At 45.8% G+C, this 26,469-nt stretch overlaps 1 protein-coding gene and 1 long non-coding RNA gene across 6 annotated transcripts; one reads left to right on the top strand and one right to left on the bottom strand.

Moving 5' to 3' along the window:
* The first annotated feature begins 3,830 nt into the window (after window positions 1–3,830).
* Window positions 3,831–25,058, top strand: LOC118381487 (transketolase-like). Its single transcript, XM_052481259.1, has 13 exons — window positions 3,831–4,133; window positions 12,691–12,808; window positions 13,357–13,470; window positions 13,656–13,753; window positions 14,642–14,833; window positions 15,967–16,094; window positions 19,617–19,813; window positions 20,275–20,439; window positions 21,328–21,484; window positions 23,627–23,757; window positions 23,860–24,040; window positions 24,416–24,535; window positions 24,774–25,058. Exons 1-13 carry the CDS (start codon window positions 4,027–4,029, stop codon window positions 24,944–24,946), a joined length of 1,881 nt encoding a protein of 626 aa, XP_052337219.1. The 5' UTR covers window positions 3,831–4,026; the 3' UTR covers window positions 24,947–25,058.
* Window positions 9,232–11,585, bottom strand: LOC127912341 (uncharacterized). Of its 5 annotated transcripts, none has more exons than XR_008081935.1 (3): window positions 10,590–11,585; window positions 10,189–10,411; window positions 9,232–10,145 (listed from the first exon to the last, which is right to left on the bottom strand). It is a non-coding gene; the product is annotated as an uncharacterized LOC127912341 (long non-coding RNA). The 5 variants fall into 5 exon arrangements; XR_008081934.1 differs by having other exon boundaries at window positions 10,635–11,585; XR_008081937.1 differs by having other exon boundaries at window positions 10,680–11,585.
* Window positions 25,059–26,469: the final 1,411 nt, after the last annotated feature.

Raw genomic sequence — 26,469 nt, 5'->3', positions numbered from 1 at the left:
CCAATCACTGCTGCCCAATCACTGCTGCCCTATGACTGCTGCCCTATGACTGCTGCCCAATCACTGCTGCCCTATGACTGCTGCCCTATGACTGCTGCCCAATCACTGCTGCCCTATGACTGCTGCCCAATCACTGCTGCCCTATGACTGCTGCCCAATCACTGCTGCCCTATCACTGCTGCCCTATGACTGCTGCCCAATCACTGCTGCCCAATCACTGCTGCCCTATGACTGCTGCCCAATCACTGCTGCCCTATGACTGCTGCCCAATCACTGCTGCCCTATGACTGCTGCCCAATCACTGCTGCCCTATGACTGCTGCCCAATCACAGCTAACCAATCACTGCTGCCCTATGACTGCTGCCCAATCACAGCTAACTGCAATCACTGCTGCCCTATGACTGCTGCCCAATCACAGCTAACCAATCACTGCTGCCCTATGACTGCTGCCCAATCACAGCTAACCAATCACTGCTGCCCTATGACTGCTGCCCAATCACAGCTAACCAATCACTGCTGCCCTATGACTGCTGCCCAATCACAGCTAACCAATCACTGCTGCCCTATGACTGCTGCCCAATCACAGCTAACCAATCACTGCTGCCCTATGACTGCTGCCCAATCACAGCTAACCAATCACTGCTGCCCTATGACTGCTGCCCAATCACAGCTAACCAATCACTGCTGCCCTATGACTGCTGCCCAATCACAGCTAACCAATCACTGCTGCCCTATGACTGCTGCCCAATCACAGCTAACCAATCACTGCTGCCCTATGACTGCTGCCCAATCACAGCTAACCAATCACTGCTGCCCTATGACTGCTGCCCAATCACAGCTAACCAATCACTGCTGCCCTATGACTGCTGCCCAATCACAGCTAACCAATAACTGCTGCCCTATGACTGCTGCCCAATCACAGCTAACCAATCACTGCTGCCCTATGACTGCTGCCCAATCACAGCTAACCAATCACTGCTGCCCTGACTGCTGCCCAATCACTGCTGCCCTAAAACTGCGAATCAGCTAATCAACATTGCCCTAGCAGTGCCACCGCCCAACCTCCGTACTCTCACCTGGGACTTATATTAGCACAGAGGGTGTAAAAACAACACCTCTTAACACTTCAAATGTAACACAAAGAAAATGAACACTTGCTAACCCTGGCCAATTTCCTGTGTAACAATGTATTTTAGACAATTGTTCATTGTGTTAAGTTTGCCGATGACACAGCAGTGTCAGCCTGATCACTGAGAACGACGAGACAGTCTATAAGGAGATCAGAGACCTGGCAGTGTGGTGCCAGGACTACAACCTGTCCGTCAACGTGAGCAAGACAAAGGAGCAGATTGTGGACTATGGCAAAGTATTGGAGACGAATAACTAGCAACGGGTATTTGAAGAGCTTGAATCTCTGCTCTTAAAACCCAACAATGCGGTAATCCATAGAGGGGTCCTCGATCGACACACAACCGACGCGGTACCGGAGCGCCAAGTTGCCCAGTGAAAGGTTAAATAAATAATAAAAGTCCAAGAGGCTTCTAAACAGCTTCTACCCCCAAGCCATAAAACTCCTGAACATCTAATCAAATGGCTGCTAACCCCCTTAGACTGCGGCTCCTCTGTTATTATCTATTCATAGTCACGTTAATAATAACTCTACCTACATGTACATATTACCTCGACTAACCGGTGAATCTGTACCCATAGCCTCGCTATTGTTATTTTACTGCTGCTCTTTAATTACTTGTGACTTTTTTTGCATTGTTTTTTTTTTGTAGGTATTTTTCTGAACTGCGTTGTTGGTTAAGGGCTCGTAAGCATCTCACTGTGAGGTCTATATACCTGTTGTATTGGGTGCATGTGACAAATACGATTTGATTTGTGCAAATGTATTTCTGTTTTTTTAATATACATTGGAGACCAAATATAGTTTACATGCTGTCAACAACAAAACACTCAACTAGCCCGGATGTTTTGCCCCATAGTCCTTCTGTGGCTCAGTTGGTAGAGCATGGCGCTTGTAACGCCAGGGTAGTGGGTTCGATCCCCGGGACCACCCATACGTAGAATGTATGCACACATGACTGTAAGTCGCTTTGGATAAAAGCGTCTGCTAAATGGCATATATATATATATAGTTGCGCAGGCGTCGGTTGTGTCGCTAGAGGGGATCACTGCATTGTTGGGTTAAGACCAGGTTTCCCCAAACTCGGTCCTCTGGACTCCAAGGGGGGCACGTTTTGGTTTTTGACCTAACACTACACAGCCGATTCAAATAATAAACGAATCATCACGCTCTGATTACTGTGTAGTGTCAGGGCAAAAACACAAACGTGCACCCCTCCCGAGGAGGAGTTTGGGAAACGCTCATTCAGAGATTGCAAGAAAGGCATTTCACTGTTCTTGTGCACGTGACATTGAAACATGACACTTGAATCCCTGGTTGATTGGTGTCTGGCTACACCTAGTGTCTGGCTACACCTAGTGTCTGGCTACACCTAGTGTCTAGTCTAGTGTCTGGCTACACCTAGTGTCTGGCTATACCTAGTGTCTGGCTACACCTAGTGTCTAGTCTAGTGTCTGGCTACACCTAGTGTCTGGCTACACCTAGTGTCTAGTCTAGTGTCTGGCTACACCTAGTGTCTGGCTACACCTAGTGTCTGGCTACACCTAGTGTCTAGTCTAGTGTCTGGCTACACCTAGTGTCTAGTGTCTGGCTACACCTAGTGTCTGGCTACACCTAGTGTCTAGTCTAGTGTCTGGCTACACCTAGTGTCTGTCTAGTGTCTGGCTACACCTAGTGTCTAGTGTCTGGCTACACCTAGTGTCTGGCTACACCTAGTGTCTGGTCACCTAGTGTCTGGCTACACCTAGTGTCTAGTGTGTCTGGCTACACCTAGTGTCTGGCTACACCTAGTGTCTGGCTACACCTAGTGTCTAGTCTAGTGTCTGGCTACACCTAGTGTCTGGCTATACCTAGTGTCTGGCTACACCTAGTGTCTAGTCTAGTGTCTGGCTACACCTAGTGTCTGGTCTAGTGTCTGGCTACACCTAGTGTCTAGTCTAGTGTCTGGCTACACCTAGTGTCTAGTCTGGTGTCTGGCTACACCTAGTGTCTGGCTACACCTAGTGTCTAGTCTAGTGTCTGGCTACACCTAGTGTCTAGTCTAGTGTCTGGCTACACCTAGTGTCTGGCTACACCTAGTGTCTGGCTACACCTAGTGTCTAGTCTAGTGTCTGGCTACACCTAGTGTCTGGCTATACCTAGTGTCTGGCTACACCTAGTGTCTAGTCTAGTGTCTGGCTACACCTAGTGTCTGGCTACACCTAGTGTCTAGTGTCTGGCTACACCTAGTGTCTAGTCTAGTGTCTGGCTACACCTAGTGTCTAGTCTAGTGTCTGGCTACACCTAGTGTCTAGTCTAGTGTCTGGCTACACCTAGTGTCTAGTGTCTGGCTACACCTAGTGTCTAGTGTCTGGCTACACCTAGTGTCTAGTGTCTGGCTACACCTAGTGTCTAGTGTCTGGCACCTAGTGTCTAGTGTCTGGCTACACCTAGTGTCTAGTGTCTGGCTACACCTAGTGTCTAGTGTCTGGCTACACCTAGTGTCTAGTGTCTGGCTACACCTAGTGTCTAGTGTCTGGCTACACCTAGTGTCTAGTGTCTGGCTACACCTAGTGTCTAGTGTCTGGCCTAGTGTCTCTCAGGTTGCAAACCGTGTCTGGCAAAATTAATGCCTCCACAAGTTGCGCGACCTGTTTTCCTCCAATGAGTGACTCCAGTGGGCGTGTCCGCGGCAGAGTGCACATAAAGACGCCTCTCTCTTCCGGTTCCTCTCTTCGTTTACGTCGTTTCTCCTCCGGTTCAACCGTTCATCCAGTCCTCTGGTAGCTCTCACGTTTGATACACTGGTTTAATCCATTTATCTTCAACCGACACCCGGGGAGAAGCTGTGCAGCTCTTCAAAAAGCCGTGTTAGTTAGTTTACCAGCCGGTGTTTTCTCCGTTACCGTGCCTCCACCATGGCGAGCTACCATAAACCGGACGAGAAGACACTGCAGGGCCTGAAAGACATCGCTAACAAGTTACGGATCAACTCGGTCAAGGCAACGTGCGCCTCCAACTCCGGGTACGGTCTTTTATTTTCTATTCAAGTGATCAGAAATAAGGTTTTGCATGTTGAGTAATGTACGTAGGTTAAACGATATGACATTGAACCGTGTCTTTCTGGACCGGTGTTTCCACGTGTGGATTATTTGCACGCAGGCGGGTTTATCGTTGGTTTTAGTTCGATAAATAGACCGGTTGCCTTCAGGTGTTATTTTTTTTTTTTTTTTAAAGAAGTATTGTAGTGTTATTTTAATTTTAACGTGGGGTGTAATACATTACCTTGGTAGATAAAGTAGAGAACATTGCTAACTAGGAATCTGCGTCAGTGATTCATTACAAACTCAACGGGCATCGTTTGAATGACCGTAAATGTGGAAGCACTCGGTTATTTTAATTTTAGTACATTTTGATCAACTATAATCTATATTACTTATAACTGGCATCATACCCGTGTTGAATATTTATTATATAACTAATATATATTTTTAGCAACGTTAAGTCACTTGCTTTCAGTCTTTAGTTTAAAGCTGCAGACACACCGTTCAGATCACCTCCTAGTGACATGTTGAGGTGTGTGTGTGTGTGTGTGTGTGTGTGTGTGTGTAGAAATACCCTTTGACTCGCACAAACTCGCTTCAAACGTTAAATGTGCATCGTCACGGCCCGTCTCTGCTGCTCCAGTTTTAACCCGCAGGACAATAGGGACATTGACCTGAATGAAGACGGGGCAGAGGGTTCGCCTCCCATTGCACAACTACTGTGTATTAAACGTTATTAAACTATTGTGCAAAACGGGGCAATATTTCAGACAAATTGATTTTATTGTATTTTTCTGAGGTTTATTGCCACACCATAGAAGCAAGTTCTTTCTCAACATGACCTTTGGAAAGTGTCTGGGGTGGAGAAGAAAGGGTCACTGTACTAATGTGCTCTGTCCCAAACTGCACCCTATTCCCTATGTAGTCTAGTGCACAACTTTTGGGCACAAGTCACCCACAGGCTAACAGTAGGAGGAACTATAAAGAAGGCCTACTTGGATCCTGAGTTTATAACAGGCTGACAGTAGGAGGAATCATAAAGAAGGCCTACTTGGCTCAGCCTAACAGTAGGAGGAATCATAAAGAAGGCCTACTTGGCTCCTGAGTTTATAACAGCCTAACAGTAGGAGGAATCATAAAGAAGGCCTACTTGGCTCAGCCTAACAGTAGGAGGAACCATAAAGGCCTACTTGGCTCAGCCTAACAGTAGGAGGAATCATAAAGAAGGCCTACTTGGCTCCTGAGTTTATAACAGCCTAACAGTAGGAGGAATCATAAAGAAGGCCTACTTGGCTCCTGAGTTTATAACAGCCTAACAGTAGGAGGAATCATAAAGAAGGCCTACTTGGCTCCTGAGTTTATAACAGCCTAACAGTAGAAGGAACCATAAAGAAGGCCTACTTGGCTCCTGAGTTTATAACAGGCTAACAGTAGAAGGAACCATACAGAAGGCCTACTTGGCTCCTGAGTTTATAACAGGCTAACAGTAGGAGGAACCATAAAGGCCTACTTGGCTCCTGAGTTTATAACAGGCTAACAGTAGGAGGAACCATAAAGGCCTACTTGGCTCCTGAGTTTATAACAGGCTAACAGTAGAAGGAACCATACAGAAGGCCTACTTGGCTCCTGAGTTTATAACAGGCTAACAGTAGGAGGAACCATAAAGGCCTACTTGGCTCCTGAGTTTATAACAGGCTAACAGTAGGAGGAACCATAAAGAAGGCCTACTTGGCTCCTGAGTTTATAACAGGCTAACAGTAGAAGGAACCATAAAGAAGGCCTACTTGGCTCCTGAGTTTATAACAGCCTAACAGTAGGAGGAACCATAAAGGCCTACTTGGCTCCTGAGTTTATAACAGGCTAACAGTAGGAGGAACCATACAGAAGGCCTACTTGGCTCCTGAGTTTATAACAGGCTAACAGTAGGAGGAACCATACAGAAGGCCTACTTGGCTCCTGAGTTTATAACAGGCTAACAGTTGGAGGAACCATAAGGCCTACTTGGCTCAGCCAAGTCACCCACAGGCTAACAGTTGGAGGAACTATAAAGAAGGCCTACTTGGCTCCTGAGTTTATAACAGCCTAACAGTAGGAGGAACCATAAAGAAGGCCTACTTGGCTCCTGAGTTTTATAACACAGACTATTTCCTTGTACTACTTCCTGCTCACTGTCATGAAGTCACGTGGTGCACAAGGGCTGCTGTTTCTTAAAAAGGCAACATGGCCCATGATCCAGGAGAGACTTGATTTGTCTTTGTTTTATCAAAGAAACTTGATTTAGCTATTAGCAAGTTAGCAAATCAAATGCTTAGCTGGAGCCCAGAGCTGGATATAATTTATTTAACACATTTTAGAGTTACCTAATAAGACATGGCATAGCACCCACAAATAATATATATATAAATATAATACAAAATACAGTATTAAATCATAAGTTATGCTTAGTTAAAGTTTAAAGAAAACAATGTTTAAATATCCCAGTATATCACCCAAGACTTGATACATTGCCCAGGAAAGGGAACACGTTTGAATCACGGAGACCTACTGGTTATTGATAACTTCCTGGTTTTCAGTCAGTTGCTGACAGAGAAACTAATAACCTTCCCTGGTTGATCTGGTTTATTTCAGTCTATCAGAACAAGCAGGGGTCTTTCAGGCCTGGTCATAACTCACTAGACTAACCCATTCTCTTACTGCAGTATCATGGTGGCTGAAGACCTGATACTTACTGTAGCTCTTTGGATTGTGTGCGCTGAAAATCAAAACCGCTTTAGACCTACCCTAAACGCTCAAAATATATATATATATATTTTTTATTTATTTATTTCATTTTAATAAATATATATATATATTTTATTTTAATAAATATATATATATTTATTTATTTTAATAAATATATATTTATTTATTTATTTTTAATAAATATATATTTATTTATTTATTTTAATAAATATATATTTATTTATTTATTTTAATAAATATATATTTATTTATTTATTTTAATAAATATATATTTATTTATTTATTTTAATAAATATATATATTTATTTATTTATTTTAATAAATATATATATTTTTATTTTATTTTAATAAATATATATATTTATTTTTATTTTAATAAATATATATATTTTTTAATATTTTAATAGATGGGAACTTTGTCTAAACTTGTTAATTTCAGCAGGTTTCAGTCACTGGAAGATCTGCTTGGAGGTAAATGGTTGAACAGCATGGTGTGGTAGTTTTAATGATGACATGCTGTTGTAGTTTTAACGATGACATGCTGTGGTAGTTTTAACGATGACATGCTGTTGTAGTTTTAATGATGACATGCTGTTGTAGTTTTAATGATGACATGCTGTTGTAGTTTTAATGATGACATGCTGTTGTAGTTTTAATGATGACATGCTGTTGTAGTTTTAATGATGACATGCTGTTGTAGTTTTAATGATGACATGCTGTTGTAGTTTTAATGATGACATGCTGTTGTAGTTTTAATGATGACATGCTGTTGTAGTTTCAATGATGACATGCTGTTGTAGTTTCAATGATGACATGCTGTTGTAGTTTTAATGATGACATGCTGTGTAGTTTTAATGATGACATGCTGTGGTAGTTTTAACGATGACATGCTGTGGTAGTTTTAACGATGACATGCTGTTGTAGTTTTAACGATGACATGCTGTTGTAGTTTTAACGATGACATGCTGTTGTAGTTTTAATGATGACATGCTGTGGTAGTTTTAATGATGACATGCTGTGTAGTTTTAACGATGACATGCTGTTGTAGTTTTAATGATGACATGCTGTTGTAGTTTTAATGATGACATGCTGTTGTAGTTTTAATGATGACATGCTGTGGTAGTTTTAATGATGACATGCTGTTGTAGTTTTAATGATGACATGCTGTTGTAGTTTTAATGATGACATGCTGTTGTAGTTTTAATGATGACATGCTGTTGTAGTTTCAATGATGACATGCTGTTGTAGTTTTAATGATGACATGCTGTTGTAGTTTTAATGATGACATGCTGTTGTAGTTTTAATGATGACATGCTGTTGTAGTTTCAATGATGACATGCTGTTGTAGTTTTAATGATGACATGCTGTTGTAGTTTCAATGATGACATGCTGTTGTAGTTTTAATGATGACATGCTGTTGTAGTTTCAATGATGACATGCTGTTGTAGTTTCAATGATGACATGCTGTTGTAGTTTTAATGATGACATGCTGTTGTAGTTTTAATGATGACATGCTGTTGTAGTTTTAACGATGACATGCTGTTGTAGTTTTAATGATGACATGCTGTTGTAGTTTCAATGATGACATGCTGTTGTAGTTTCAATGATGACATGCTGTTGTAGTTTCAATGATGACATGCTGTTGTAGTTTTAACGATGACATGCTGTTGTAGTTTTAACGATGACATGCTGTTGTAGTTTTAACGATGACATGCTGTTGTAGTTTTAACGATGACATGCTGTTGTAGTTTTAACGATGACATGCTGTTGTAGTTTTAACGATGACATGCTGTTGTAGTTTCAATGATGACACGCTGTTGTAGTTTTAATGATGACACGCTGTTGTAGTTTTAATGATGACACGCTGTTGTAGTTTTAATGATGACACGCTGTTGTAGTTTTAATGATGACACGCTGTTGTAGTTTTAATGATGACACGCTGTTGTAGTTTTAATGATGACACGCTGTTGTAGTTTTAATGATGACACGCTGTTGTAGTTTTAATGATGACACGCTGTTGTAGTTTTAATGATGACACGCTGTTGTAGTTTTAATGATGACACGCTGTTGTAGTTTTAATGATGACACGCTGTTGTAGTTTTAATGATGACACGCTGTTGTAGTTTTAATGATGACACGCTGTTGTAGTTTCAATGATGACACGCTGTTGTAGTTTTAATGATGACATGCTGTTGTAGTTTCAATGATGACACGCTGTTGTAGTTTTAACGATGACATGCTGTTGTAGTTTTAATGATGACACGCTGTTGTAGTTTTAACGATGACACGCTGTATGTAGTTTTAACGATGACACGCTGTTGTAGTTTTAATGAACACGCTGTTGTAGTTTTAATGATGACACGCTGTTGTAGTTTTAATGATGACACGCTGTTGTAGTTTTAATGATGACACGCTGTTGTAGTTTTAATGATGACACGCTGTTGTAGTTTTAATGATGACACGCTGTTGTAGTTTTAATGATGACACGCTGTTGTAGTTTTAATGATGACACGCTGTTGTAGTTTTAATGATGACACGCTGTTGTAGTTTTAATGATGACACGCTGTTGTAGTTTTAATGATGACATGCTGTTGTAGTTTTGATGACATGCTGTTGTAGTTTTAATGATGACATGCTGTTGTAGTTTTAATGATGACATGCTGTTGTAGTTTTAATGATGACATGCTGTTGTAGTTTCAATGATGACATGCTGTTGTAGTTTTACACGAAACTCATGGATATGGAGCCGAGGGAACACGATATCTAGAACAAGAAACTAATGGATATGGAGCAGAGGGAACCCGATATCTAGAACAAGAAACTAATGGATATGGAGCAGAGAGAACCCGATATCTAGAACACGAAACTAATGGATATGGAGCAGAGGGAACCCGATATCTAGAACACTAAACTAATGGATATGGAGCAGAGGGAACCCGATATCTAGAACACTAAACTAATGGATATGGAGCAGAGGGAACCCGATATCTAGAACACTAAACTAATGGATATGGAGCAGAGGGAACCCGATATCTAGAACACTAAACTAATGGATATGGAGCAGAGGGAACCCGATATCTAGAACACGAAACTAATGGATATGGAGCAGAGGGAACCCGATATCTAGAACACTAAACTAATGGATATGGAGCAGAGAGAACCCGATATCTAGAACACGAAACTAATGGATATGGAGCAGAGAGAACCCGATATCTAGAACACGAAACTAATGGATATGGAGCAGAGGGAACCTGATATCTAGAACACGAAACTAATGGATATGGAGCCGAGAACCCGATATCTAGAACAAGAAACTAATGGATATGGAGCAGAGAACCCGATATCTAGAACACTAAACTAATGGATATGGAGCAGAGGGAACCCGATATCTAGAACACTAAACTAATGGATATGGAGCAGAGGGAACCCGATATCTAGAACACGAAACTAATGGATATGGAGCAGAGAGAACCCGATATCTAGAACACGAAACTAATGGATATGGAGCAGAGGGAACCTGATATCTAGAACACGAAACTAATGGATATGGAGCAGAGGGAACCCGATATCTAGAACAAGAAACTAATGGATATGGAGCAGAGAACCCGATATCTAGAACACTAAACTAATGGATATGGAGCAGAGGGAACCCGATATCTAGAACACTAAACTAATGGATATGGAGCAGAGGGAACCCGATATCTAGAACACTAAACTAATGGATATGGAGCAGAGGGAACCCGATATCTAGAACACTAAACTAATGGATATGGAGCAGAGAGAACCCGATATCTAGAACACGAAACTAATGGATATGGAGCCGAGAACCCGATATCTAGAACAAGAAACTAATGGATATGGAGCAGAGAACCCGATATCTAGAACACTAAACTAATGGATATGGAGCAGAGGGAACCCGATATCTAGAACACTAAACTAATGGATATGGAGCAGAGAGAACCATGTTCACCAACAATACACCCAGTGCTGCAGAAGACTGAGGGAGCCTGGCAGAAATGAATAGACAGAGGTGAAGTCTCGTGATTCCAATCGCTTTAACAGGCCACACACGCACACGCGTGTCACAGATTAGTGTTATTGCAACGCTGGGGTAATCACGTGGCAAGGCTATGGTCTAATGGGCTTCTACAACGTACATAAGTCAGTGGTAGGCCCATTCCAAAGCCCATGTTTTAAAAAAACAACAACATTTTAACATCATTTATTTAGGCAAGTCAGTTAAATTTAAGAACAAATTCTTATTTACAATGACAACTCACCGTTCCCCGGTAGGCTAACTGCCTTGTTCAGGGGCAGAACGACAGATTTTTACCTTGTCAGCTCGGGGATTCGAACTTGCAACCTTTCAGTTACAAGTCCAACGCTCGAACCAACCTGCCACCCCATGAAGGGTGAATCATTAGGGGGGGGGGGGTGAGAAACTAAACAAAAAATATAAACGCAACATGTAAAGTGTTTCATGAGCTGAAATAAAAGATCCCAGAAATATTCCGTACACAAAGATTTCTTTTTTTTTTTTTTTTTTTTTTTGCACAAATTTGTTTGCATCCCTGTTAGTGAGAATTTCTCATTTGCCAAGATAATCCATCCACCTGACAGGTGTGGCGTATCAATAAGCTGGTTAAACAGCACGATCATTACACAGGTGCACCTTGTGCCGGGAAGCATGAAAAGACTTAAAATGCGTTTCAAAGACTGCACATGATTCCACAGATGTTTTGAGGGAGTTGGACTGCAGGAATGTTCACCAGAGCTGTTGCATATAATTAAATGTTATTTTCTCTACCATAAGCCGCCACAGCGTAGTTTTAGAGAATTTGACAGTAAATCCAAAGTCATCACAACTGCAGCGAAATAATTACTGCACAAACTGTCATCTGCGTGCTCGTCGTCCTCACCAGGGTCTTGACCTGACTGCAGTTCAGAGTTGTTCAACGTTGTGAACCCTGTGATGGTGGGGGTATGGGCAGGCATAAGCTACAAACACAATTTCATTTCATTGGTGGCAATTTGAATGGAGAGACCGCGATGAGATCCTGAAGTCTATTGTTGTGCCATTCGTCCGCCGCCATCACCTCAAGTTTCAGCATAATGCACAGCCCCAATGTCGCAAGGATCAAAACACAATTCCTGGATGCTGAACATGTCCCAGTTTTTTTCCATGGCCTGCATACTCACCAGACATGTCACCATTTGAGCATGTGTGGGATGCTCTGTATTGAAGTGTACGACCGGAGGTTCCAGTTCCCGCCAATAGAAGAGAGGAGTGGGACAACGTTCCACGATCAACAGCCTGAGCAACTCAGTGCGACGGATGTGTCAGATTCCCCAGCTCTCTGAAATCTATAGATTAAGGACTAATGGATTTCCGATTTTAATAATTTCCTTATGAATTAACTCTTGTCTTTTAATGGTTTGGTTTTTATTTTTTTGTGTAACTGTCAGGTGAACATTTTTAATACAGATCCTCAGAATGCAGTGTGGGTAACATGCATGTGAGTGGGTTCCCAATTTAACAGCTGCTTGAAGTCAACTGTTACTGACAACCTGCTCTCAATGCCTCTCCCCCTGTCCCTTCTCTCGCTCTCTTTCGTCTCTCTCTCTCGCTCTGCCGGGCTCGTCTCTCTCTCTCCCCCTGTCCCTTCTCTCGCTCTGCCGGGCTCGTCTCTCTCTCCCCCTGTCCCCTCTCTCTCGCTCTGCCGGGCTCGTCTCTCTTTCTCGCTCTGCCGGGCTCGTCCCTCTCCTCATCCTCTCTTGATCTCACCCTGTTTCCAGTCACCCCACCACATGTTGCAGCGCCGCAGAGCTGATGTCCGTGCTGTTCTTCCACACGATGCGTTACAAAGCCACGGACCCACGCAACCCGTGCAACGACCGCTTCGTGCTTTCCAAGGTGAGGTTCACACTCGACTAGGACCTGTCTGTACACTGTTGAATTGGTGCCATTTCCACGGCCGCGTTGCTGTGTGCGAAAGAGCAGAGTTGACCAGACTATTGGTGGTTGAGAACAATGTGACGGAGGCGTTTAGGAGACGAGGAAACAGCCCTGGACTCGGTTGTCTTACGAACCATTGAGAGGATACTACAACTTTAATTAGGTCTATAGTCAATAGCCTGATAAATGTGCCAGGCTTTAGAAGTCATCTCTATTGGAATAAGACAGATCCTGCTTGTTTGAGTTTAATAAACAATTTCACATTCTGCTGGTTTTAGTCTTTGCTATGCTATATGAAAGTCGTATTACATTTAGTTATATATATATGGAAAAATGTGTTTTTAAATCGTTTGGTCGATAGATCAGATCAGTCGACCAATATATTTTGTCGGGTGGCCGTACGCTCTACGCACACGCAGTTCACCTGTCTGTTCTTTCAATTGCACTACATTTCCCAAGCACCCTCTGAGTCTTGTACTGTTCTCTGATTGGCTGTTTTCCTCCAGGGTCATGCTGCACCAATCCTGTACGCTGCCTGGGCAGAGGCGGGCTTTGTGAAGGAGGCTGACCTGATTAACCTTAGGAAGATCGACTCTGACCTGGAGGGTCACCCCACACCCGTAAGTAACCCCGTGACTCCATAACTGTATGTGACCTTTAACCCCATTGAAGAGTTGTTCATTAGGCTCAAAACAGAACTGATAAACTGGAGAGACTACCTGGACTTGTCACTAAGAAACAATGTTTTGAAGCGTGTTCATGCCCTAATGAACGTGGTTTGACTAACTCTGACTCTGTTCTGCAGAAACTGGAGTTTGTTGACGTGGCAACGGGGTCTCTGGGCCAGGGGCTTGGGGCCGCCTGCGGCATGGCCTACACCGGGAAACACTTCGACAAGTCCAGGTACAACAGACGTAACGATATCCCACAATGCACCTCTCACCCATGCAGTGATGTTCCGGGAAGGTCAAAGGTCACTCAGACCAGATGTTAACAGTTTCAAACTGCCTTGTGTTCAGCAGAATGTACTGGAAGGCCTTGGAGCACTTGTTAGGTTGATTTAGCACAGATGAAAGCTTACTCTGTCTGTCAAGCTTACTCTGTCTGTCAGGCTTACTCTGTCTGTCAGGCTCACTCTGTCTGTCAGGCTCACTCTGTCTGTCAGGCTCACTCTGTCTGTCAGGCTCACTCTGTCTGTCAGGCTCACTCTGTCTGTCAGGCTCACTCTGTCTGTCAGGCTCACTCTGTCTGTCAGGCTCACTCTGTCTGTCAGGCTCACTCTGTCTGTCAGGCTTACACTCTGTCTGTCAGGCTTACTCTCTGTCTGTCAGGCTTACTCTCTGTCTGTCAGGCTTACTCTCTGTCTGTCAGGCTTACTCTCTGTCTGTCAGGCTTACTCTCTGTCTGTCAGGCTTACTCTCTGTCTGTCAGGCTCACTCTCTGTCTGTCAGGCTCACTCTCTGTCTGTCAGGCTCACTCTCTGTCTGTCAGGCTCACTCTCTGTCTGTCAGGCTCACTCTCTGTCTGTCAGGCTCACTCTCTGTCTGTCAGGCTCACTCTCTGTCTGTCAGGCTCACTCTCTGTCTGTCAGGCTCACTCTCTGTCTGTCAGGCTCACTCTCTGTCTGTCAGGCTCACTCTCTGTCTGTCAGGCTCACTCTCTGTCTGTCAGGCTCACTCTCTGTCTGTGACATCATGTGTTCTATGAGGAGGACGTGTGTTATAGAGCAGTCTGTGAATTGGGTTAGAGCGCCCAAAGTTAATTTGTAGTGTGTTTTTTATGTTTCCCTAGTTACCGTGTGTACTGCATGCTGGGTGATGGGGAGTGCTCTGAGGGGGCTGTCTGGGAAGCCATGGCGTTTGGTTCCCACTACAACCTGGATAACCTGGTGGCTATTATCGACGCTAACCGCCTGGGACAGAGTGAAGCTGCTCCTCTCAAACACGACATGGACGTCTACCGCAGACGCTGCGAAGCGTTCGGGTTGGTACCCCTTCCCTCTTCTCCTTCGCTCCTCTCTTGCACCTCCTGCTCTCTTCTCGTTCGGGTCGGTACCCCTTCCCTCTTCTGCTTCGCTCCTCTCTTGCACCTCCTGCTCTCTTCTCGTTCGGGTCGGTACCCCTTCCCTCTTCTCCTTCGCTCCTCTCTTGCACCTCCTGCTCTCTTCTCGTTCGGGTCGGTACCCCTTCCCTCTTCTGCTTCGTTCCTCTCTTGCACCTCCTGCTCTCTTCTCGTTCGGGTCGGTACCCCTTCCCTCTTCTCCTTCGCTCCTCTCTTGCACCTCCTGCTCTCTTCTCGTTCGGGTTGGTACCCCTTCCCTCTTCTGCTTCGCTCCTCTCTTGCACCTCCTGCTCTCTTCTCGTTCGGGTTGGTACCCCTTCCCTCTTCTGCTTCGCTCCTCTCTTGCACCTCCTGCTCTCTTCTCGTTCGGGTCGGTACCCCTTCCCTCTTCTGCTTCGCTGCTCTCTTGCACCTCCTGCTCTCTTCTCGTTCGGGTCGGTACCCCTTCCCTCTTCTGCTTCGCTCCTCTCTTGCACCTCCTGCTCTCTTCTCGTTCGGGTCGGTACCCCTTCCCTCTTCTGCTTCGCTCCTCTCTTGCACCTCCTGCTCTCTTCTCGTTCGGGTCGGTACCCCTTCCCTCTTCTGCTTCGCTCCTCTCTTGCACCTCCTGCTCTCTTCTCGTTCGGGTCGGTACCCCTTCCCTCTTCTGCTTCGTTCCTCTCTTGCACCTCCTGCTCTCTTCTCGTTCGGGTCGGTACCCCTTCCCTCTTCTGCTTCGCTCCTCTCTTGCACCTCCTGCTCTCTTCTCGTTCGGGTCGGTACCCCTTCCCTCTTCTGCTTCGTTCCTCTCTTGCACCTCCTGCTCTCTTCTCGTTCGGGTCGGTACCCCTTCCCTCTTCTGCTTCGCTCCTCTCTTGCACCTCCTGCTCTCTTCTCGTTCGGGTCGGTACCCCTTCCCTCTTCTCCTTCGCTCCTCTCTTGCACCTCCTGCTCTCTTCTCGTTCGGGTCGGTACCCCTCCACCGGTCTTCTTCCTCTCATCTGGTTCCTCCTCCCATCTCTTTTCGACCAGGGTCGGCCTGTTGCGTGTGTAACCCGGTCTCTCTCCTCGTCCAGGTGGAACACGTATGTGGTGGATGGTCATGACGTTGAGGAGCTGTGTAAAGCTCTGTGGCAGGCCCAGCAGGTGAAGGGGAAACCCACTATGATCCTGGCCAAGACCTTCAAGGGTCGAGGACTCAAAGGTAGATGGAGATGGGAGGGGCGTATTAAACCAGGAAGTAAACGGGCCAAAACCCAGAAGGGACTAACCTGAACTTACCCAATAAGAAATGCTAGTTTTCATTTTGAAGAATGTTTTTGCAACGTTGTGCTGTGTGCTAATGAATACACCCAATACTGCAATTCCACAGGTTGTATTTAGACTGATGGCTCTGGTTGCAACAGTCTAATGATCTCTAGATGGTCAGTTTACTAGATAATATAACAGTCTAATGGTCTCTAGATAGTTTACTAGATAATATAACAGAATATAATGGTCTCTAGATAATATAACAGAATATAATGGTCTCTAGTCAGTTTACTAGATAATATAACAGAATATAATGGTCTCTAGATAATATAACAGAATATAATGGTCTCTAGATAATATAACAGAATATAATGGTCTCTAGATAATATAACAGAATATAATGGTCTCTAGATAATATAACAGAATATAATGGTCTCTAGATAGTTTACTAGATAATATAACAGAATATAATGGTCTCTAGATAATATAACAGAATATAATGGTCTCTAGATAATATAACAGAATATAATGGTCTCTAGATAATATAACAGAATATAATGGTCTCTAGATAATATAACAGAATATAATGGTCTCTAGATAATATAACAGAATATAATGGTCTCTAGATAGTTTACTAGATAATATAACAGAATATAATGGTCTCTAGATAATATAACAGAATATAATGGTCTCTAGATAATATAACAGAATATAATGGTCTCTAGATAATATAACAGAATATAATGGTCTCTAGATAATATAACGGTCTCTAGATAATATAACAGAATATAATGGTCTCTAGATAATATAATGGTCTCTAGATAATATAATGGTCTCTAGATAGTTTACTAGATAATTATTAAAGGAATTAAATCGTTCTGTATTAAAATTAAACACTCTGTCAATTCATAATGATTTGTAATTCCCTTATTTTATAGTAATAGACAGAGCCCAGTCTTGAAATCAAACAGCGGAGTTTATTCACGAGAGTACTGAATACTATACAGTTTTACCACAGGTTATAAACTGAAAATGACGTCCTCAGTTCCAGCCCCAATCCGTGCCATCTCCGTTCCAGTACAAAGGCTGTATCTCAAGCCTTCCCACATCCGCCTCCCTACCAATTTAATATCATTTACGAGTCAAGGCCTTCTCGTGTAGATAAGCATTCAAATACCAGTCTGAAGATTTGTACCAAGGAACAGACAGTCATTGTCCTAACTTTTGACCACATTCATTATTTTCAGTACTGGGATCAAGAAAGAAAACTCATACATATATAGAATAGTATTCTGATTAGTACATCCTGATTGAAATGTATACATAATTAGTCATTATAGATTTTTTTTAAAAATCCCTTAACAGTAATATAACAGTCTAATGGTCTCTAGATAATATAACAGTCTAATGGTCTCTAGATAATATAACAGTCTAATGGTCTCTAGATAATATAACAGTCTAATGGTCTCTAGATAATATAACAGTCTAATGGTCTCTAGATAATATAACAGTCTAATGGTCTCTAGATAATATAACAGTCTAATGGTCTCTAGATAATATAACAGTCTAATGGTCTCTAGATAATATAACAGTCTAATGGTCTCTAGATAATATAACAGTCTAATGGTCTCTAGATAATATAACAGTCTAATGGTCTCTAGATAATATAACAGTCTAATGGTCTCTAGATAATATAACAGTCTAATGGTCTCTAGATAATATAACAGTCTAATGGTCTCTGGATAATATAACAGTCTAATGGTCTCTGGATAATATAACAGAATAATGGTCTCTGGATAATATAACAGTCTAATGGTCTCTGGATAATATAACAGTCTAATGGTCTCTAGATAATATAACAGTCTAATGGTCTCTAGATAATATAACAGTCTAATGGTCTCTAGATAATATAACAGTCTAATGGTCTCTGGATAATATAACAGTCTAATGGTCTCTGGATAATATAACAGAATAATGGTCTCTAGATAATATAAACAGAATATAATGGTCTCTAGATAATATAAACAGAATATAATGGTCTCTAGATAATATAACAGTCTAATGGTCTCTAGATAATATAACAGTCTAATGGTCTCTAGATAATATAACAGTCTAATGGTCTCTAGATAATATAACAGTCTAATGGTCTCTAGATAATATAACAGTCTAATGGTCTCTAGATAATATAACAGTCTAATGGTCTCTGGATAATATAACAGTCTAATGGTCTCTGGATAATATAACAGTCTAATGGTCTCTGGATAATATAACAGTCTAATGGTCTCTGGATAATATAACAGTCTAATGGTCTCTGGATAATATAACAGTCTAATGGTCTCTAGATAATATAACAGTCTAATGGTCTCTAGATAATATAACAGTCTAATGGTCTCTAGATAATATAACAGTCTAATGGTCTCTAGATAATATAACAGTCTAATGGTCTCTAGATAATATAACAGTCTAATGGTCTCTAGATAATATAACAGTCTAATGGTCTCTGGATAATATAAATATAACAGTCTAATGGTCTCTGGATAATATAACAGTCTAATGGTCTCTAGATAATATAACAGTCTAATGGTCTCTGGATAATATAACAGTCTAATGGTCTCTAGATAATATAACAGTCTAATGGTCTCTAGATAATATAACAGTCTAATGGTCTCTAGATAATATAACAGTCTAATGGTCTCTGGATAATATAACAGTCTAATGGTCTCTAGATAATATAACAGTCTAATGGTCTCTAGATAATATAACAGTCTAATGGTCTCTGGATAATATAACAGTCTAATGGTCTCTGGATAATATAACAGTCTAATGGTCTCTGGATAATATAACAGTCTAATGGTCTCTGGATAATATAACAGTCTAATGGTCTCTGGATAATATAACAGTCTAATGGTCTCTGGATAATATAACAGTCTAATGGTCTCTAGATAATATAACAGTCTAATGGTCTCTAGATAATATAACAGTCTAATGGTCTCTAGATAATATAACAGTCTAATGGTCTCTAGATAATATAACAGTCTAATGGTCTCTAGATAATATAACAGTCTAATGGTCTCTGGATAATATAACAGTCTAATGGTCTCTGGATAATATAACAGTCTAATGGTCTCTGGATAATATAACAGTCTAATGGTCTCTGGATAATATAACAGTCTAATGGTCTCTGGATAATATAACAGTCTAATGGTCTCTGGATAATATAACAGTCTAATGGTCTCTGGATAATATAACAGTCTAATGGTCTCTGGATAATATAACAGTCTAATGGTCTCTGGATAATATAACAGTCTAATGGTCTCTGGATAATATAACAGTCTAATGGTCTCTGGATAATATAACAGAATAATGGTCTCTAGATAATATAAACAGAATATAATGGTCTCAAGATAGTGTACTAGATAATATAAACATTTCCCTGGTGCGGTAAATGGTCTGTTGACTCGTCTCCCTCCTCCAGGCATAGAGAACACAGATAACTGGCATGGGAAGCCCATGCCCAAGGACCGGGCCGAGGAGGCCATTAAAGATTTAGAGTCTCAGATTCAGAACCCCAACAAGACCATCTGCCCCGAGCTACCCAACGAAGATACCGCTCCTGCTGACCTCTCACCAATCACCCTGCCTAGCCCTCCCAATTACAAGATCGGAGACAAGGTACACACACACACACAGCTGACCTTTCACCCTGCCTAGCCCTCCCAATTACAAGATCGGAGACAAGGTACACACACACAGCTGACCTTTCACCCTGCCTAGCCCTCCCAATTACAAGATCGGAGACAAGGTACACACACACAGCTGACCTCTCACCTTTCACCCTGCCTAGCCCTCCCAATTACAAGATCGGAGACAAGGTACACACACACAGCTGACCTCTCACCTTTCACCCTGCCTAGCCCTCCCAATTACAAGATCGGAGACAAGGTACACACACACGCTGCTGACCTTTCACCCTGCCTAGCCCTTCTTACTAGAAGATTGGTGACAAGTTACACACACTGCCGACCTATCGCCTGCCTACAATATCAGGGACACGTCCCCCCTCTGACCCCTCTGACATGGTTATCTGTAGGCTCCTGGGTAACACTTCCTGTCTACCTTTCTCTCCTCCCCAGGTGGCTACTCGTAAGGCGTATGGCGTGGCCCTGGCTAAACTGGGTCAGTCCAGTCCGAGGGTGGTGGCTCTGGACGCTGACATGAAGAACTCTACCTTCTCTGAGATGTTCCACAAGGCCTACCCTGAACGCTACATAGAGTGCTTCATCGCTGAGCAGAACATGGTGAGGGGGTGTATGATAATGTAGTCTACCCTGAGCAGAACATGGTGAGGGGGGAGGGTGTATGATAATGTGGTCTACCCTGAGCAGAACATGGTGAGGGGGAGGGTGTATGATAATGTAGTCTACCCTGAGCAGAACATGGTGAGGGGGGAGGGTGTATGATAATGTGGTCTACCCTGAGCAGAACATGGTGAGGGGGTGTATGATAATGTGGTCTACCCTGAGCAGAACATCGTGAGGGGGTGTATGATAATGTAGTCTACCCTGAACGCTTCGTAGAGTGCTTCATCGCTGAGCAGAACATGGGGGAGGGGGGTGTAGAGACGAGGACTAAACTGGACTTGCATTGTGGCGCAGCGGTCTAAGGCACTGCATCGCTGCTTGAGGCGTCACCACAGACCCTGGTTCGATTCCAGGCTGTATCAATTGGCCCAGCGTCGTCCGGGGTAGGCTGTCATTGTAAATAAGAATTTTTTTCTTAACTGACTTGCCTGGTTAAATGTAATAAAATATAGATTAGGTGGGGGGAGGGGCTTCCTTTAACACAGCTTGGTATAGAGGTCCTGGATTGCAGAGAGGCCAAGCAGTGACGCAGGCAGTCAAAATGCTCTCAATGTTGCAGATGAGAACTTACAGAGGACCTGAGGGCCCAAAACAAATATTTACAGCTTCCCGAGGGGGGAGTCTTCTGTTGGGGTGAAATGGAGTAGGTCACCCTGGTCTGTCCAGGTCACCCTGGTCGGTCCGTCTAGGTCGCCCTGGTCGGTCTGTCCAACTGTTTAACATTTATCCTTCCTCTTTAATTGTCAGATATATTGACATTTTCTGGAATTACAAAAAAGTATAAATTATCCACCTTAAAAAAAATCAACTCTATTTTCTGTGTAGGTGAGCGTGGCGATCGGCTGTGCCACACGGGACCGCACGGTGGCGTTCGCCAGCACCTTCGCTGCCTTCCTGTCCCGGGCTTACGACCATATCAGAATGGCTGCCGTCTCAGAGTCAAACATCAACCTGGCGGGGTCACACTGTGGAGTCTCTATCGGTCAGTACTGTCTCATTTTCCCACCACAGGGCGGGGCCTCTCTCCACTAAAGTGGGGGCGCGGGGCCTCTCTCCACTAAAGTGGGGGCGCGGGGCCTCTCTCCACTAAAGTGGGGGCGCGGGGCCTCTCTCCACTAAAGTGGGGGCGCGGGGCCTCTCTCCACTAAAGTGGGGGCGCGGGGCCTCTCTCCACTAAAGTGGGGCGCGGGGCCTCTCTCCACTAAAGTGGAGGCGCGGGGCCTCTCTCCACTAAAGTGGGGCGCGGGGCCTCTCTCCACTAAAGTGGGGGCGCGGGGCCTCTCTCCACTAAAGTGGGGGCGCGGGGCCTCTCTCCACTAAAGTGGGGGCGCGGGGCCTCTCTCCACTAAAGTGGGGGCGCGGGGCCTCTCTCCACTAAAGTGGGGGCGCGGGGCCTCTCTCCACTAAAGTGGGGGCGCGGGGCCTCTCTCCACTAAAGTGGGGGCGCGGGGCCTCTCTCCACTAAAGTGGGGGCGCGGGGCCTCTCTCCACTAAAGTGGGGGCGCGGGGCCTCTCTCCACTAAAGTGGGGGCGCGGGGCCTCTCTCCACTAAAGTGGGGGGCGCGTGGGCCTCTCTCCACTAAAGTGGGGGGCGCGGGGCCTCTCTCCCACTAAAGTGGGGGCGCGGGGGGGCGCTCTCTCCACTAAAGTGGGGGCGCGGGGCCTCTCTCCACTAAAGTGGGGGCGCGGGGCCTCTCTCCACTAAAGTGGGGGCGCGGGGCCTCTCTCCACTAAAGTGGGGGCGCGGGGCCTCTCTCCACTAAAGTGGGGGCGCGGGGCCTCTCTCCACTAAAGTGGGGGGCGCGGGGCCTCTCTCCACTAAAGTGGGGGCGCGGGGCCTCTCTCCACTAAAGTGGGGGCGCGGGGCCTCTCTCCACTAAAGTGGGGGCGCGGGGCCTCTCCACTCCACTAAAGTGGGGGCGCGGGGCCTCTCTCCACTAAAGTGGGGGCGCGGGGCCTCTCTCCACTAAAGTGGGGGCGCGGGGCCTCTCTCCACTAAAGTGGGGGGCGCGGGGCCTCTCTCCACTAAAGTGGGGGCGCGGGGCCTCTCTCCACTAAAGTGGGGGCGGGGCGTGGGGGCCGGGGCCTCTCTCCACTAAAGTGGGGGCGCGGGGCCTCTCCCACTAAAGTGGGGGCGCGGGGCCTCTCTCCACTAAAGTGGGGGCGCGGGGCCTCTCTCCACTAAAGTGGGGGCGCGGGGCCTCTCTCCACTAAAGTGGGGGCGCGGGGCCTCTCTCCACTAAAGTGGGGGCCACTAAAGTGGGGGCGCGGGGCCTCTCTCCACTAAAGTGGGGGCGCGGGGCCTCTCTCCACTAAAGTGGGGGCGCGGGGCCTCTCTCCACTAAAGTGGGGGCGCGGGGCCTCCACTGAAAATCAATTGTCAAGCCGGACTTTTTTAGTTGCCCATATATTCTGTTATAAACTTATATTTATTCTCCCCAATTTTGTGGTATCCAATTGGTAGTTAGTCTTGTCTCATCGCTGCAACTCCCGTACGGACTAGGGAGAGGCGGCGGTCTAGAGCCATGCGTCCTCAAACACAACCCAACCTAGTTGCACTGCTTCTTGACACAATGCCCACTTACCCCGGAAGCCAGCCGCACCAATGTGTCAGAGATAACACCTGGCGACCGTGTCAGCGTGCACTGCGCCCGGCCCCGCCACAGGAGTCGCTAGAGCATGATGGGACAAGGACATCCCTGCCGGCCAAACCGTCCCGAGCCCCTGGGCCAATTGTGCCCGGGTCGCGGCCGGCTGGGACAGAGCCTGGCCTCGAACAGATGCAGTGCCTTAGACCACTGCACCACCCGGGAGGCCCCTATAATATACTTTAATGTCTTCAGGGGGGCTACTGAACATTAATACTAAAACCTTAGGCGCCATTCTAGAGGTTTATTCTGCCTGTAAGATTTAATATTAATTAATGGAATGAGTTTAATTGTCACTAATCACTCTTGAGTATTGTTTAGTGGTCCCCTTAAATGATTGCTGTAGAGGGACGACTGATTTCAGATTCCCATGATTTCATTTTTGAGTCTAATGAATATTTCCGGTGTATCAGATCATGTGAGTTTAGTGTTTATTCATGTTTACTGATGCCTGTTGCGTTACTTCCTGTCCTCAGGTGAGGATGGCCCCTCCCAGATGGCATTGGAAGACATTGCCATGTTTCGCGCTATCCCAACATGCACTCTGTTCTACCCAAGTGACGGCGTCTCCACCGAGAGGTCTGTGGAGCTGGCTGCTAACACCAAGGTCAGAACCTAGTTTTCCGAAAGGGGTGGGGGGCACGAGCGGTGTGAATGAACCTGTGGGGGGGGCGAGCGGTGTGAACTAAGCCTTGTGTGTGTGTTCCAGGGAATCTGTTTCCTCCGCATCACCAGACCAGAACTAAAGGTGATCTACGACCCCAAAGAGAAGTTTGAGGTGGGCGTGGCCAAGGTGCTGCGTCAGTCCGACAGCGACCAGGTGACGGTGATTGGAGCTGGAGTGACTCTGCATGAAGCTCTGACTGCTGCTGACCAGCTGGCCAGCGAGGGTAAGAGCGCCCCTGGTGGCCTGGCAGGGAATCACACCACTGCCCCCTGGTGGCCTGGCAGGGAATCACACCACTGCCCCCTGGTGGCCTGGCAGGGAATCACACCACTGCCCCCTGGTGGTCTGGATTCAACAGGGCTGAGATGTTACATAATGATTCCAGTCAGGCATTGTTGTCTCAATGCTGTTTCTTATTTATTTTTTTAATAAAATCCAAATTCAGACTTTATTTTCTTCCACTAACTGGTTTCTGCTCTTTCTGAAGCCCAGTAGTTCACGACATCCCTGTAGTGATACAATGCATGCTACTTGATGAGGAAGAATTACGGCTCATTAGTGTGTGTGTGTGTGTGTGTGTGTGTGTGTGTGTGTGTAGGAGTGAACATCCGTGTGATTGACCCGTTCACCATCAAGCCCCTGGATGCCGCCACCATCGTGTCGAGCGCCCGCGCCACCGGAGGGAGGATCATCACCGTGGAGGACCACTACAGAGAGGGTACGTCTGTTTGTCCTTCACCGTGGCCCCTCGGAGGGGCTCTGTTCTAACCCCCCTCTACACCAGGTGGTCTTGGGGAGGCCCCTCGGAGGGGCTGTGTTCTAACCCCCCTCTACACCAGGTGGTCTTGGGGAGGCCCCTCGGAGGGGCTCTATTCTAACTCCCCTCTACACCAGGTGGTCTTGGGGAGGCCCCTCGGAGGGGCTCTATTCTAACTCGTCTCTACCTCTGTCACCAGGTGGTCTTGGGGAGGCGGTGCTGTCTGCGGTGGGGGAGGAGCCTGGTATCATGGTGACACGCCTGGCGGTGAACCGTATACCCCGGAGTGGAAAACCTCAGGAGCTCCTGGACCTGTACGGAATCAACGCCAAACACATCGCCAACGCCGTGCGCCAGACCTTCGCTAACTGAGACGGCCTGGTTGAAAGTAGTGCACTATATAGGGGGACATTTGGGATAAACACAACTCATCTCTGCTCTTATACCACCTGTCACCCCTCCCCCCTCTCTGACCTGTCACCCCCCCCTCTGACCTGTCACCCCCCTCTCTGACCTGTCGCCCCCTCTCTGACCTGTCGGCCCCCCTCTCTGACCTGTCGCCCCCTCTCTGACCTGTCGCCCCCCCTCTCTGACCTGTCGCCCCCTCTCTGACCTGTCGCCCCCCTCTCTGACCTGTCACCCCCCTCTCTGACCTCACCCCCCCTCTCTGACCTGTCACCCCCCCTCTCTGACCTGTCACCCCCCTCTCTGACCTGTCACCCCCCTCTCTGACCTGTCACCCCCCTCTCTGACCTGTCACCCCCCTCTGACCTGTCACCCCCCTCTCTGACCTGTCACCCCCCTCTCTGACCTGTCACCCCCTCTCTGACCTGTCACCCCCCTCTCTGACCTGTCACCCCCCCTCTGACCTGTCACCCCCTCTCTGACCTGTCACCCCCTCTCTGACCTGTCACCCCCCTCTGACCTGTCACCCCCCCCCTCTGACCTGTCACCCCCCCTCTGACCTGTCACCCCCCCCTCTCTGACCTGTCACCCCTCTGACCTCACCCCCCTCTGACCTGTCACCCCTCCCCCTCTCTGACCTGTCACCCCTCCCCCTCTTCATTCCCCCAGTTCTGACCTGTCACCCCCCCCCACTCTCTGACCTGTCTTTGACCTTCACCCCCCACTCTCTGACCTTCCATTTTCTGACCTGTCACACCCCCCACTCTCTGGCCTGTCATTTCCAGTTGGTTCCGGGGTCTTTATTTCCTGTTCCATTTTTCTGCATCGCTCTTCATTCCAGTTGGTTCCGGGGTCTTTATTTCCTCTCTCCATTCCATGTGTTAACTGTTCCAAACCACCTGCTCATTCAGTCCTGACCTCTGTTTCTCCATCGCACGGTTACAGGCACACCGCCATCTTGGTTTCTCATTGAGCCGGCATGGTGTCTAACAACTGCAGAGAATTCACATGGTTTTCCACTGATGCAGGGAATTCACATTTGACAGACCAGAGTTGTAATGACTTACTTACAAAAGAGCTGAATTTAAACCGCTATATAATATACTGTTCTCCTGACCTTGATCTCTTCATGTCTGTTACTCTGATGCTCCCTGTCAACTCATGGTTGTTATGCTGAAATAAAAACCTGACCCAATGCTACTTGTCTTTGTAAAAACGCTTCCTTGGCCTGAGGTGTAGGGATGTTGAATATGCTGCTACGCGTGTGTGGACACCCCTTCTATGTCAGCCACATCTGAAAATCCAGCACACCGCCATGCAGTCTCCATAGACAAACATTGGCAGTAGCCTAGTGGTTAGAGCGTTGGGCCGGTAACTGAAAGGTTTCTGGATCGAATCCTCGAGCTGACATGGTAAAAATCTGTCGTTCTTCCCCTGAACAAGGCAGTTACACCCACTGTTCCTAGGCCGTCATTGTAGATAAGATTTAG

Source organism: Oncorhynchus keta, chromosome 27 (genome assembly GCF_023373465.1).
Source record: "Oncorhynchus keta strain PuntledgeMale-10-30-2019 chromosome 27, Oket_V2, whole genome shotgun sequence".
NCBI classification, from domain to species: Eukaryota; Metazoa; Chordata; class Actinopteri; order Salmoniformes; family Salmonidae; genus Oncorhynchus; species Oncorhynchus keta.
The sequence above is the reverse complement of the archived record's forward strand: the minus strand, read 5'-3'. Positions and strand labels throughout refer to the sequence as shown.